The sequence below is a fragment of the Peromyscus eremicus genome, chromosome 20 (genome assembly GCF_949786415.1).
Source record: "Peromyscus eremicus chromosome 20, PerEre_H2_v1, whole genome shotgun sequence".
Taxonomy (NCBI): Eukaryota; Metazoa; Chordata; class Mammalia; order Rodentia; family Cricetidae; genus Peromyscus; species Peromyscus eremicus.
The window spans coordinates 3,490,779-3,506,362 of record NC_081436.1 but is presented as its reverse complement, the minus strand read 5'-3'; the positions used below and the strand labels follow the sequence as shown (position 1 = coordinate 3,506,362).

General features: G+C 45.0%; 1 protein-coding gene across 1 annotated transcript in view; it reads left to right on the top strand.

Annotated features, from left to right (window-relative positions):
* The window catches only part of Dip2b (disco interacting protein 2 homolog B), a 206,093-nt gene that overhangs the window by 101,205 nt on the left and 89,304 nt on the right, over nt 1–15,584 (top strand). Inside the window, exons 3-4 of the mRNA XM_059246852.1 lie at nt 5,039–5,164; nt 14,648–14,773. Coding sequence (XP_059102835.1) covers nt 5,039–5,164; nt 14,648–14,773 — 252 coding nt within the window. The remainder of the gene's footprint in view (nt 1–5,038; nt 5,165–14,647; nt 14,774–15,584) is intronic.

Genomic DNA, 15,584 nt, shown 5'->3' with positions numbered 1-15,584 from the left:
TTTCCGGAAACTCACACAAGTGTAATTCCCTGTTCTGTGGGCCCAGAGAGCTTTATAGCACATACCACAATGTGAAAACTTGAGGTGGGGTTGTGGGAGTGGGAGGGAGGGTGTCAGTGAGGGTAAGAGGAGACAGTAGCCAGAAGACCTGCATTGTGTACATGTATGAAGTTAATAGGAAACATGCCAGTTGAAAACATGAAACATTAATGATCATTAGCTGGTGCTCCTGTATGGACACCAGCACCACAAGACTGGAGAGCACGTCCACTCTAATCACCTTTAAAAATGCAAGTGTTTGATTCCATGGTTCCTCAGACCTCTCTTGTTTCACTCTATTGCTCCTATATACATGACTCTCTCCGAAATCATAGGCCAAGCCAGAGGGTAAGAACCGAATTGGCTTTCCCCAGTTTTCCTGGGTGGGAAAGCTGTGTACTGTTTTCTTCCGGTAAATATACCTGTTCCTTTATGACCTGTCATTGCCACTATGTTCAAGCAGCAGACAGAAGACACACCATCTTTCTGAAAAGAGTAATAAGTTATATGCATGTTGATTGTTGAAAAGGAATGTTTTGAAGAATTTAAAACCTATTTAAAAACAACAACACAAACAAACCCATAACCAAACCTACCATCACCTTTAAACGTGTTGGTGACCCCTAGTGGCTGCTCCGCATAGCTGACTGTGACTGAAGGGCTGAAGCATCATCCTGTTGTGATCTCTGTTGAGTTCACACTGGGACTGGAGACTTCACTGTGAGGCTGAGGCTTCTGTCCCAGCTCTTATATATACTTCATGCCTTTCAGAGTACTTTGACTTCATGGATACCTTTATTTCTATAAACTAAACAGTGAAAGAGTAAAGAATTCTGGTGTATCTCATCAGTGCTTCATTCCATTACACAGGGGACCTGTAAGTCTCATCTAATCCTTATATATAAAGTGATATTTTTCAGACTGAAGGGTCTGAATTTTTTCTTTTTAATTCATAGATTATCTGATTATGTTGCATCATATACTGAATTTCCCCTTTGCTTTTAACTTTTCCTTACCATGGCAGTAAAGTTACACACTTATCCCAAACATGGAAACTTGTGTTGTAGCTCCCCAAGTAATTTCTGAGATCTGATTGGACAGGGATGATTCACCTTTGGTCAACATCTTACCTGCACATCAGCGGCTTGTAGAGTGTTAAATAATGGTCTCTGCCCTCCTGTGCCCTCAGACACCTCCATCCTTGATGAGGCCTGGAGTGTATTGTTTCCAGTTTCATCCATAAATCAGTGCGTTTGCAAGTAGGGTGTACTAACCCTCCAGCATCTCTGTAACCTACCCAGGACACTGTGCTACCCTCTCTCTCAGAAGTACACACTGATCTGCCAGTTCCCGGAAAGATAACTAAGCTTAGTGTTGGAGAAGTCTGCTCAAACAGTCAGTTTTTATCCAGGAACATGAAAACTGAATATTGTTTTATTTTGAAAGGTCATAACTTTTAGTTTAAGAGAATCAGTATCACTCCCCCCCCCCCCCCTTAGTTTTTCGAGACAGGGTTTCTCTGTGTAGCTTTGGCGCCTTTCCTGGAACTCACTCTGTAGCCCAGGCTGGCCTCGAACTCACAGAGATCCACCTGGCTCTGCCTCCCACGTGCCGGGATTAAAAGCGTGCGCCACCACCGCCCGGCTCTCAGTATCACTTTAATTTTCTTCTTTACACGTAGGTATTCCCTAAATGTTCTGTCTTGAACATCGGGTTTTATGTTCAGCCAAAGCTCTGTAGCGGTACACAGTTGTACACAGCTCTCTGGAACCAGCCTGTCTCAAAGCAGTAGCTAGAAGTAAAAGTTCATAGAGAGTGACTGTTCTGTTTCAGGAAGATGAGCCACCGAGCCGTGATGTTCTCCTGGTGGACTCCGCGCTTCCTGGGAGTCTGTGTGACTCTGTTTTTATTTCACAATTTCTTTTTATGTTTATTTGTTCATTCATTCAGTGTGTGTGTGTGTGTGTGTGTGTGTGTCCCTGAACATCTGCACTGTGGAGTATGTGGAGGTCAGAGGACAACTTGCAGGAGTCAGTTCTCTCCTCTGCTGTGTGGGTCTTGGGGATTGAGCTCTGGTTGTGAGATTGGGAGGCTTGGTGACAGCACTTTTGGCCACAGAGCCATCTTGCTGGCTTTGTTTGTTGTCTTTGCAACAGAGTCTCACTGTATAACCCAGGATGATCTCAAACTCTGAGCAGTTGTCCTGCCTCAGCCTCCTGAATGCTGAAGTGATGGGTGTGGGCCAACGTGCCTGGCTGTTTTTACATCCTTTGAAGATAGCCTCTTGTCAAGTTGAAGCAGATGTGTTACACAATTGAGCCAAGTTTATTGTCATGGTTTTAGACCCCAGAGAAAAAGGGTTGGCTTAGATGAATGGATTTTTGAGGAAACAGAGACAAACGCCACAGAGCTCCCATTACTTGGTTACTTGGTAGAGATCTGTGTGGGCTTTGTTTTGGTGTCCATTTGGCGGTTGTCGCTTGGCTGTGCGTCAGCTGACCCCATTTTCATTAGAAGACTTTCTCTGTGCATATGCCCTTGCCTGACCTGTGATAACCTGCAGCTCGTCCTGAGTGGAAACGTGTGCTTGCTCCAAGTCGTTCCCAGACGTGTGACTGTCGTGTCTCCATTCTTTAGCTTACGTTATCTTTCTCTATTTTTATGTTGAAAAACATAAAGCAGAAGCATGTCTGAGAAAGATAGTAAAAATACTTAATACTTTGTGTCTCCCCCTTTAAGAATTTACGTTCATTCTTTTTAACATTTAAATTATGAACTATACAATCTGGATTGATTCTTAGAGTAATTTGCTATGTTGTTTGTTTGATTAGTAAAATAACCAGTGGTAGATAATAACAATTGTAGTTTTTATGGCCCCTCCAGCCCCCCCCAAAAAAACCCTACTTAAATAAACAAAAAAATCTTCCAAACCAATAGGAGCATGTTTTGAGGATGAGTGTGCCATCTCAAACCATTTTCCCTGTGCATATTTACAAAGTAGCTCATGTGTGCTAATGTGGTTTCCTTCCTGGTTATGTCATCTGACTGTAGAAATAAAAATAGCTCCTTTCTGTTTTTTGTTCTCTATTTAAAGTTAGTTGGACTGTATTTCAAGTACTTTCTCTAACAAGTGGCTTTCTGCAGAATCTCTTCTGTGGCTGACAGTGGTGTGGGGTTGTGGGGTTTTCGGTTGGTTGGTCGGATGCTTCTCCCTCTTTACCTAACTCCTGAATCCCAAAGCACTGATGCTCCTAGCCTGAGTCATTAATCCCCATCACTTTCCTTTTTAAAAGTCCTGGGAGATTTCCTTCGTCCCTCTTTAGAGCCTTTTGTTTGAGAAGCAGCAGAGCTAGACAAGCCTGGGTCTGTGCTCTGGCTCTGCAGCTTCCAGCCAGCCAGCCAGCCCTGTCTCTCTTCCTACTAAGGGTGGCAGGGGGCCCGACTTTGCAGGCTTATTGTGCAGAATGGAAACTAGGATGATGTGATTATTGTGGGTCGGTTGGTAACGGCTTTCTGTAAAGGGCCAGATGGTATTTTAGGTTTGAAAGGTCCTCTAGGGCCTGTCATAGCTACTCACTTCTGCCCGGACGGCATGGACGCAGCCACAGACACTGGACATGACTGTTCCTGCCTATGTCCCAATACATTTGTTTGTAAAAACAGACTTAAGCCTTTCAACATGGTGGCACACTTGTAATCCTAGCACTCAGGAGGATCAGGAGTTCAAGGCCAGCTTCACCTGCATACCGGGTTCCCAGCTGGCTAGGAAGATGTGAGACCCTGTCTCAAGCAAAAGCAAAAGAAGCATAAAATCAGTATAGCTTGGTTTGGTGGTACACACTTGTAATCTCAGCACTGAAGAGGCTGAGACAGGAGGGTTCCAGGTTCTAGGCGAGTCTTGGCTACATAAAGACCCTGTCTCAAAATGAAACAAAAATCCAGGAGATGGACCATAGTCTGTTGACCATTGTCTAAGACTAATAAAAGTAACAAATGAAGAAGAGACAGAGAGTAAAGTGAATTCTGTGCAGCTCTTACTTGAAGTGGACTGTTGAGAATTGAGGGTGACTTAAAGGCTGGTCTGCAAACTCAGACATTAAAGTCGGTGACTGACGGCATGTTAAAGGCAGTGGAAGGGACAGCTAGAGTCAGGACGGGGAGACCAGAGTGAGTCGGCATGGGGCTCAAGTTCACCTGAACTGGACTGAGGGCTGTCTTGTTATGACCTCCCCAGTGCCATGTGAAGCGACACTCACATCATATGAGACATGACAGGTTTAAAAGCTCCACCGCTGTCATACTCTGCTCAGTTATCAAACTTTAAGTGAAAATTCCAGCAATAGGAGCCGTAAAGAACATCTCTAGAGCCGGGCAGTGGTGGCGCACGCCTTTAATCCCAGCACTCGGGAGGCAGAGCCAGGCGGATCTCTGTGAGTTCGAGGCCAGCCTGGGCTACCAAGTGAGTCCCAGGAAAGGCGCAAAGCTACACAGAGAAACCCTGTCTCGAAAAACAAAAACAAAAACAAAAACAAAAACAAAAAAAAGAACATCTCTAGATCTATGGACTCATACAGATGGAGAGCATCCTCAAACACATCCCTCCTTGTTCTCTCAAATACAGTATATTAAAAGATACTCTAGACGCAGGGTGTCACTCAGTGGTGAAGCCATACCTATCTCACATGAGGCCTGGGTGTTCCTCATCACTGCAGAAAACACAAACCAAGTGGTAACAACCGTGACCTTGTGATTTAGCCGTTTATGGACCAGTCTTAGGATGACTTAAACACAGCGTTTATTGTCCAGCTACTTCTTTCCCATTAGACCATTGATGGTTACAGCTGTCAGGTAAGTTTTAGCTTGAGGCCTACCTTAACTGTTAGCCCTTTACTGTAGATGGAGGCTAACTGCCTGCCACTGCTGCAGGACTGAGCCAAGTGCTCAGAAGACACCACTTCCCCCGTTGCCATTGGGTAACCATCTTCAAACTTCCTTTTAGAAACTGATTCAACAGGACAAAAAGACAGAAACCAGACTCCTGCTCCCACTGCGGCTCAGACTTCCGCTCCTTCCAAGTACCATCGAACTCGATCTGGAGGGGCCAGAGATGAGCGCTACCGATCAGGTGAGAAGGAATTGCAGAAGTTTTCCTGCCTGTAGTGTGAACTGTGTGTCTCGAGCTGTATGAACTGTGTTCTGAGCAATGTGGACTGTTTGTACCGAGTAATGTGAACTGTATTTCCCAGGCAGTGTGAACTGTGTGTCCTGGGCAGTGTGAACTGTTTGTCTCAGGCATGTGAACTGTGTATCCTGGGCAGTGTGAACTGTGTGTCCCAAGCAGTGTGAATTGTGTGTCCTGAGCAGTATGAACTGTATGTCTCAAGCAGTGTGAATTGTGTCCTGAGTAGTATGAACTGTATGTCTCAAGCAGTGTGAACTGTGTCCTGAGCACTTGAGCTAGGAGATTGTGTTCCTTCACTCAGTGGTGTGTCCAGCATGTACTGAGTGTCAGCTATAGATTCTCAAGTTTTCTGACCGGATAGCAGCAAATGAGACCATTTCTGCCCTCAAGAAATTTCAGTTTCAGAAAAGGATCCAGACAAGCACAACATCACTCTGAGTAAATAAGTCGAAAGAAGGTGGGAGTTCAGTCCCGTGGGAGGAGGAGGCAGCTCTTCCGGTGTGTGCAGAGTTGCTGAACAGTCCATGGCTCTCAGACCTGACAAAACGCAGTGGAACTTCCTAGAGTGAGCTCCAGCTTGACATCCTCTAACCAGAAGGTGCTACAGGCAGGGAGCAGGACAGAGTGCTGTGCTCTGCGGGGCAGTGGTGCGCCGAGGAACAAATCCCAGAGCGTCTCTCTGACACCCGTGTACTGTCTGTCCGCTGTGCAGCACATCCTGTGACTTAGGGAACAGAGCTAGGCTGGAAAACTTAACTGAGTATTAGTTTGTTTCCTCTAGATTTTGTCCCCTTTTACCAGCTAAAGTTACCATGACCTTTTCTCGAATTGAAAAATATCCTCTCGGAAACAGCATTTAAAAGGACATGGTTACAGAGCCCACCAATCCCTTCTGTGAATGGATTTTATTAGACACATATTTTTACATATGGGATGATGAAGATGAGAGATATTCAGTCACCACCACTAAACTACTTCACATCAGACCAATTTCCCTCGAAACTTACTTGTCCTGAGGGGTCAGGTAATAGGAGAGTCATGGCAGAGAGACAAGAGTTAGTCAGGGAAGTGGCACCAGATAGTAGGCCCAAAAGTTAGCTGGAACTTAGAGTGCAGGGACCAGCAGGAGTGAAGACAGGCTAGGGAAGGTTTCCAGAGGCCAAATCTTGAGCATTCTGAAGTGTACTAAGAGATTAGCAGAGCGGACATCTGTTCTGGTTTTATTTGTTCTGGTAGCTCCCTCCAGTGCACACTGCTTGCTGTACACAGCTGTACTCCAGTGCTCAAGAGGTCCTTTGGGGACACGAAGCAAGTGAAGTAGGATTGCTTGTTTGGCTACTGGATTATGGCCCAGGTTGCTCTTCGATGCACGAGTCCTCCTTCCTCAGCCTCCCAAGTGCTGGGATTACAGGTGTACACCACCACTCCCAGTTAAACGCAGCTGCATTTAAGGGTGGATCAGAAGGAGGTAACTTACTCTGGAAGCAGTAGAGCATATCCAGACTTCCTGTTTGTTGCCAAGCATCCAACCTAGTTTCCTAGGTACCACTGTCGCTTTTGGAGGCCAACTCACAGTCAGCGGTGTGCTCTAACCAGAGAAGAAGGGATTGGGCACTTAGAATTCTCATTTCGAGCCTTCTGGGAGATTTTGATTTCTCCCCTGGTTTATCTTTCTTTCTTGACGTGTTAATGGATTATGATAAAAGACTTAATTTAAGGGACCAAGAAAATTATTTCCTGAATTCTGTGTCCAAAAACGATTGTAGATCAAAAAAGCTTTGTGAGCTCACTGGCTGATGTGAAGTTTGTGATGCTCTCTTCCAGAAACCTAGTTGCGATCTCGAGCCCCTGCCATTTTGAACCACTTTTAGAATTCCCCAGCTGATAGGAAGTGTAGTCTGTGAGCCAGGTATTTGATAAGTACAAGGACAGTGATAAGACTTCAGTGGTGGTCAGGGTGGTATTTATCTTTCTGGGATTTGTGGGAGGGAGGAAACCAGCCAGAGACAGGCCAGGAAGGAGCAGTAAGTAGGGAAGAAAGGGTGAGTCTCAAAAATACTCTCTGCGGCTCAGTGGCTGAGAGCACTTGCTGCTCTGGCAGAGGATCTAGTTTGGGTCTCAGCACTCAAATCGAGTGGCTCACAACAGCCTCTAAGTCTAGCTCCAGAGGATCTGATCCCGTTTACTGGCCTCCAAGGGCACCCACACGTATGTATGCAAACACACAACACAGAAACAAAAATGAAAATAAAATAAATCCCTTTTTTTTTTTTTTTAAATCTCTGAAGGGATGGAGAGATGGCTCAATGGTTAAAAGTACTTGTATCGCTGGTCGGTGGTGGCGCACGCCTTTAATCCCAGCACTTGGGAGGCAGAGCCAGGCGGATCTCTGTGAGTTTGAGGCCAGCCTGATCTACAGAGTTAGATCCAGGACAGGCTCCAAAACTACACAGAGAAACCCTGTCTCGAAAAAACAAACAAATAAACAAACAGAGTACTTGTTGCTCTTCCAGAGGATCCAGTTTCAATCCCCAGCACCTATATGCATCTGTCTGTAACTCCAGTTCCAGGGGATCTAATGCCCTCATCTGGCATCCAGTGGCGTGAGCACATGCATATACACACGCGCACACACACACACACACACACACACACACACACACACACACACACACACACACGAGATTGTGGCAAAATACCCATACACATAAAATAAATAATGATATGACTCTTTAAAAAGCACCTCCCTGACATTAAAAAGAAATCTCCAAAAATATGAAGAGCTATGAGAATTGCAACATTGTCATAAGGGGAACATAAAAGGCAGGTAAGTATAGATAGACAAACACTGTGGCTTTCAGTGTACTGGGACCTGTTCAGTTGAATAGCCATGGAGACTCTCAGCACAATGGAGAATGTAATGGTCTCAGAGTTCTGGCATTCCTGAAATCAGTAGCAACTGCAGAGATGAGGGAAGGGAGCTTCCACCTCTGGATCTCTAGTCATGAGGAGGGCTGTACAAGATGCCACACACAAAGTAGCTCAAGAGCATAAGGGGTGTTTAGTAACACTTGCAATTCAGAGTGAGGTGGTATGTACACAGAAAGGCTTGGTACTTTAATGCTGGTAAGTGTGACCGGAAAAAAACTCTTGTTTATCGGCACCTGTGACATTTCAGTCACAGTTGACTCTAAATAGCCTTTGTGCTTAGTGTTTCGGATCTAATTGTAAGAGCTTATGTTTTCAGAGTTTATTTATTTTATGTGTGTGGCTGTTTTGCCTGCGTGTATGTCTGTGTATCATGTGTGTGCCGAGTGTCCATGGAGGTCAGAAGAGGCTGTTGGATCCCCTGGAACTGGAGTTACAGACTTTTGTGAGTCGACATGTGGGTGCTGGAAATGGAACCTGGGTCCCCTGGAAGAGCAGCCAGTGCTCTTACTTGGTGAGCCGTCTCTCCAGCCCCTGCTTTTAGGAGTTAGTTTAGCTCCTGTGACCTGCTATTGGTGCTTAGCCAGAGGCCCTTGAATATGCTGCTGATGTAGTTAGTACCTCTTCTTCCTGACTGTTAGGAGTGGTACAGCTTTCTACACAGTGTGGTTTGTTTCCAAGTGTAGAAAACACACAGTTAATGCTTACAGCAGAAAGTGAGTCCATCTAACAACACCTTTGATGTTGATCTTTTGAGAAATTAGCCACCCCTAATAAAACAATAAAATGAGAAAGGACATTCAAGGTGTGTTAGCATCACCCTGTTAAGCTGGAGAACAATCCTCAGCTTCCATGGCTTCTGGCAGAGAAATCCAAAGTCAGCTTTGTCCAGGGACTGAACATCGGAAGTGATTTCCTTATCAGCGATCAAGATGAATCCTGCACTGTTGAACCGTCACAGTCTGTTAGGACGGCTGCTGCGTTCTCATCAGTGGGAAGCTTGGCTAGAATAACTGGTCTGCCTCCTTTGACACCAGAGTCTGGGCCAGGGTTTTCCTGCAGGGACAGTAGGGTGGCCCGGTGTTCTTGGACCTGATGCTCTGACTCCTACCGTGCAGTTCTTAGTGACACAGATGGTTTAGGCCTCCCAAAGACTTATCAGCGGGGACAATGCCTGTCCTTGGCGCATTGCTCTCACGTTTCCTGTCACTTGTAGACATACTTGGGGAGATAAAGAACCAGTGAGAGCACTGGCTTGCTCCTGTCCTGTCATTGAGAAAGGACTTTATCTCATTGGAAATGCTTTCTTATTTTCCAAGACAGTGGCAAACCGTATTTCTTCTAATACAAGGACCCCTTTGAAAAACATTTTATTTTTTTATTTTTTATTTATTTATTTTTGATTTTTCAAGACAGGGTTTCTCTGTGTAGCTTTGCGCCTTTCCTAGATCTCGCTCTGTAGACTAGGCTGGCCTCGAACTCACAGAGATCCGCCTGGCTCTGCCTCCCAAGTGCTGGGATTAAAGGCGTGCGCCGCCGCCGCCGCCGCCGCCGCCGCCGCCGCCGCCGCCGCCGCCGCCGCTGCCACCACCACCACCACCACCACCCGGCTTTAAAAACATTTTAATATGTCTATTTTATAAGACAGTGTCAAGATTTCAATAAGATATGGCAATCTGGATTTGAGTAGACTTAGGGAACACTAAAATAGTATGATAAATATAAATGCACGTAAAATTATTTCATTTGAGAACCCAAAGTAAAGGAAAGGAATTTGGTGCTATGGTTTTAAAAGTAATAGCTGGAACTGGACGTGGTAGTTAGTGTACACCTATAATCCCAGCACGCAGGAGTCTGAACATTAGTTAACGTTCATAGGCACAGAGACATGAGAGGAAAACATACCCTCCTATTGAGCTGGTGGATCTTGCAAAGTTCTTACTTAGTGTTGTCTGTGTTCAGATTGTTTTCATAGAATTACTAATTTTTTTCTTTTTGGTGGTTCTAAGGATTGAAGTAGGATTGGACTAGGGCCTCACACACTCCAGTCAAGTGCTTGGCCACTGCATGCCCCCCACTGCTTATTTTTCTTATTGTTGACAAAATGACCCATAAAAACCTCCCTGGGGTGTAATTGCAAGCAGGACAGCAAACTGGGCTGTGATAGTCCATGTGAGTCACTCCATGTCTTACTACACATGCTCACCATCAGTTTGGAGTCTTCTGAGTTTGTGTTGGGGAATGCTGCAATACCTCCCTCTTTCATCTAGATGAGAGCTTCTCTTGTCTTTGTACAAATCTGTTCTGTTTGTGGAAGGCGGCTGCCACAGGTGGTCCAGGTCATGTCTTTCTGTATTAGTACACTTCATACTACAGAAGGTATGGACCTGAGTTTAGCCAGCAGTGATGGAGCACTTCCTGTGAGCTCTTCCTGTGATCTGAGCACAGCATGACGTTCTGGGGAAACACAGATGAAAACACACAATCCTTCACACAGTTCAGGGTACAAAGGCAGCGGCTAAAAGAGGGGCAGGGCCGGGCGGGGTGTGCTGTCCAGGGCAGGCTGCATGCTGGTGCTGTCTTAGCCATTCTGAAGGATAAATAGCTCGTTTACTCTGTGTAAAAGAACATGATTTATCAAAGCAGATAATGTGAAATATGGCATTGAAATTCTATCTTCCTGCCCCACTTAGTACATAGAACTGGGTTGTCAAAGAATTTGCAGGGCCAGAGAACTTACTTTTGAGGTTTGTTTAGAAAAATGAAGAATGGCTTAGAAAACACAGAGAAGGGTGAGAAATAACTAGATATTAACTATGTTATAGTGATCTCATAATTCGAACAGTTTGTATGGAGCACACGCCTGTTGGCAGACCATTAAGATAGAGTAGCAAGTTCAGCTGTAGACCAGTGTACTTCTGAGAGTCTTTACTGTGGGATCTGTAGCTGGCATTGCAGATCACCAGGGCACACAAGTACTGTTGAAATACTGGTGTTCACTTCACACAGGTGGAAGACGGTGTAGAGCACACCTGTCTCCCACTTCACCTCTCTGGATTAGAAATCTGAATGATACAAGGATACACGTACCAAAGGAAACCAGTGGAGTCGTCTTCTTTTTTTTTTTTTTTTTTTTCTTCCTTTTTGGAGCTGAGGACCAAACCCAGGGCCTTGCGCACCACTGAGCTAAATTTCCAACCCCCAGTGGACTCTTCTATCACTTGGACTTTATATATATAGAAAGACTTTCTGATGCAGTAAAGGCCACATAAAATTGTTTATGGTGGTGGGAAAACAGCAGAAGTTTACCTCTTGGCAATTTGTATCTGGTATCTCTAACACAGGAAGAGAAATTAAGGGAAGACAAAGCCAGAAGTTGGTGGGGAAAATGGTCAGATGACATGAACACTTATTTTACCTCAGCGGCACAGGCACTTGTTGCCAAGCCTGATGACTTGTTCACTTCTTGGACCTCACATAGCGGGAGAAATGAACGGCCTCTGACCTCTACATGAGCACCTGGCCACCAGTACTGTCTTAGTACTGTGATGAGATGCCATGACCAAGGGAACTTGTACAAGAAAACATTTATCAGGAGACCCGGCTGTTTGTTGTTGTTGTTTTTTTAACCAAAACAAAACCTCACACAAAACATGCCAGGTGCAGTGGCGCACACCTTTAATCCCAGCACTCGGGAGGAAGAGGCAGGCGGATCTCTGTGAGTTCGAGGCCAGCCTGGGCTACAGAGGGAGTTCCAGGACAGCCAGGACTACAGAGAGAAACCCTGTCTCTGGAAAAAAAAAAAAGGAGGAGGAGAGGGAGGGGGGAGGAGGAGAAGGAGGAGGAGGAGGAGGAGGAGGAGGAAGCACCACCACCACTACCATCACCACATGGATTAATTTAACAGACGCTATCTAACAGAATATTCAAAATTACTGTCATCGTTTTAGAATGGCACATTCTTTTGGTATCCCTGTCAGAATATATAACCTGAATCTAGTTATAAGAATATATCAAAGCTGCCAACATTAGGGGATATTTTCTGAAAATAGGCTATACAACAATGTCACGGTAATACAGGACAGGAAGACTAAGACACTGTCCCAGATTATAAGAGGATAAAGAATCAGGATGACTAAAGGAAACGTGTGTCCAGATCAGGAGAAGCTAGCAGGAAACCATGCATTATTGGGACAGCTAACTGAACTGAAATGTGAATTGTGAATCCGATGTAGGATGAGTGCATCAGTGTTGAGGTTCCAGATTGAAAAACTAAGATCTCACTGTGTAGCCTTGACTGGCTTCTAATTCACAGAGATCCACTTGTCCCTGCCTCCTGAGTGCTTGCTAGAGCACACCTGGCTAAATTTCCAGATTTCACAGCTCAACAGTGGTTATATAAGAGAAAAATCCTTACTCTAAGGAAGCATTAGTAAGAAGTGAATACTCATTGATTTCACCCCTTTCCTTGGAGTTAATGCTAAGGAAATAATTAGATGTGTCCTAAGTGAAAATTACTCTTATTGTGGACAGTAGTAAGAAAAATATAAACAACTTAATATTTGATATTAGAGGGTTGCTTAAGTTGGGATTTGTTAATTCAGCGAAATACTCTGGAGCCCTTGAAATTCCGCTGTGGAGCTGTTTATATGGTTAGAGTTTTTATTTGTGTTAGTCAGCGCTGTTGGGGTACACGAGCAGCTGCCGACTTGGGCTACCTTAAATAGCTGGTGTAGGTCACAGAAGGAAACGGCTGAGAAACCCCTAGAACGGGAGAGAACTCTGGGGATCTCACTTCAAGTTCAGAATCTCTCCTTTCTGAGTCGTTGTCATTAGCTCCATGTGCTCTAGGACCTACGCTTTCTGATTCAGAGTTTAAATCCCCCCAAAGAAGGGTCTGCCTGGACGAGCTCATCTGAGGTCACACTTAAGAGCAGAGAAGCCTGGAAGGATGTGGCTGGAGCCATTGCTGGGTGAGGAGAGACCATCAAGTGGGAAGTACCCTGGGTTTGCTCTACCTCAGTAGGATCTGTAAGAGCCTCCTTACTTCCCTTTAGTCTTTGTGTGTGAAGGGGCAGGTGTACATGTTTGTGTATGCACGTTTGTGTTGGTGTGACTGGCTATGTACTTGTGTGTGCATGTGTGTGCAGGCTAGAAGTCCAAGTTGAATGTCTTGTAAGAGGGTCATTCACAGAGCACCGGCAGAATGCGTCATACTGTATGCAGAGTGGTGGGAGGTGGGGGGGTTGTAGTGGGGTGGAGAAGCCAGAGTTCTGTTTGGAATATGTTAATTTTCAGGTTCCTAGGATATGTGCAAGAGGGCAGAGCTGTGTGCAGACTGGAAAAGGAGTAACATGTGCCCCTGTGACTTTCTAGACCAGAATCATCCCTTCTGTTCCTGTGGCACAGCCCTGAAGGGTCTCAGCTGAGTTCTTCCCGATAGCCAAGTACACCCTAAACTACTTGGTTGGACATGTTCTGATCAACATTTTCAGTTTAGGACCCAGTAAATATTTCCCTAGAATTAACTCCCGCCCCCTGGCCCCTTAGCTGTGTCCCACAGTTGGGTAATCAGTCTTCACTGTTCTCTGTGACATTGTTCTTGACTTCTTCTCTTTCTATCTTTGCTTTTTATCTTAATTGATCTGACTCAAAAGATAAATAAAACCACCTAAACCTCTCCCTTGCCTATTTTTTTTTAATTTAATTTATTTTTTTTGTGTGTATGGTTTTTCGAGACAAGGTTTCTCTGTGTAGCTCTGGCTGTCCTAGAACTTGCTTTGTAGACCAGGTTGGCCTCGAACTCACAGAGATCTGCCTGCCTCTGCCTCCCAAGTGCTAGGATTACAGGTGTGTGCCACTACCGCCCAGCCCCCCGGTGTAGCATGAATGTTAAAGAGTCTTAATAAAATCAAACCCGAGGCCAATTATTGGGGTCAATGCTGGTAGATCAGAGAGACAGAACAAGCCACAGCTATCTCACCTTGCCAATTCCTCAGCTGGTCCTGTTTCCTCAGACTGGAAGCCTCTGTGTCCTCATCCAGAATGAATCTCAGCTGAACTGTGTTTCTCCAAAGCCTGAAAGCTTAACCAGCCAAATTCTTAACCAGCCAAATGCTTCTAGTTTCTGGTCCTCATGCCTTATAAACCTTTCTGCTTTCTACCACCACTCCCTGGGATTAAAGGCTGCTTTCTGGGATTAAAGGCATGAGTCACCATGCCTGAGTGTTTCCAATGCGGCCTTGAACTCACAGAGATCCAGAGGGATTTCTGTCTCTGGAATGGTAGGATTAAAGGCGTGTGCTAACATTTTCTAGCCTAAGTGTCTTGTGGCTTTTCTGTTCTCTGACCCCAGATAAGTTTATTAAGGTACACAGTATTTTGGGGAACACAGTACCACCACACCCCGGTGTTTTTGACAACCTAAGTACCAAAAGTTCATCCTTCAGAGGTTACCATCCAGCACAAGTGCAAATAACTGTCTGCTTCCCTTTGCAGATATCCACACAGAAGCGGTTCAGGCTGCCCTGGCAAAGCACAAAGAGCAGAAGATGGCTTTGCCCATGCCCACCAAAAGACGATCCACGTTTGTCCAGTCTCCTGCGGACGCTTGCACTCCTCCTGGTAGGTCTGTCCGAACTCCTCTCTTTGACACTTACTGAGGTGAGACCTGGAAGCCTTCGCACATCATCAGATGAACTTAAGGCGTGCACTCTGAAGGTGGTGGATGTTGCCACTTTGTGCACAGCATGTAACAGGGCATTCTCAGACCTGGACAGACAGACAGCTTCCTTCTGACTCTCCATACTTATGTCATCTGTGAACACAGGCCAGGCCCTTCTGTGAGGACAGGGCTGTTTGCTGTCTCTCCAGATGAGATCCGTAGCCATCGATTTAACCCATTAGTCTCCTCAATTGATGCCTCTTCTCAGTTCAACAGCCGTCCTAGGAGTGGGTAGACTTGGGATGGAGTTTTGTGTGTAAAATCCTTAAAGATTTTAGGAGTACATTAGTACAAATTTGAAATAGATCTGGAAAAAGTAGACATTTGTTAATATATTTTTATATCTTTAAAGTTTTCCTTTTTATTGTGAGTTCCAGAGATAAGTGGGAAATAGATATATCCCTTCCATCCTTTATTCCTTCCAGTGTGAATTTAGGAGTTAGAACTTCATATCCTGGGACCGACTAGACAGATCTCAAATTTCTTTCCTGTTCAGAATGTTTCACCAAACTTATAAAAACCTTATTTTTGTCTTAGATCAAATGCCAGATAATATTTTTTAAGGATTTGTTTATTTTTATTTTATGTGTATGAATGTTTTGCTTGCATGTGTGTATGTGTACTGTGTGTGTGCCTGATGCCTTTGGAGGCCATAAGAAGGTAGCAGGTCCCCTAGAACCAGAGTTACACACTGTTACAGGTGCTGGGAAC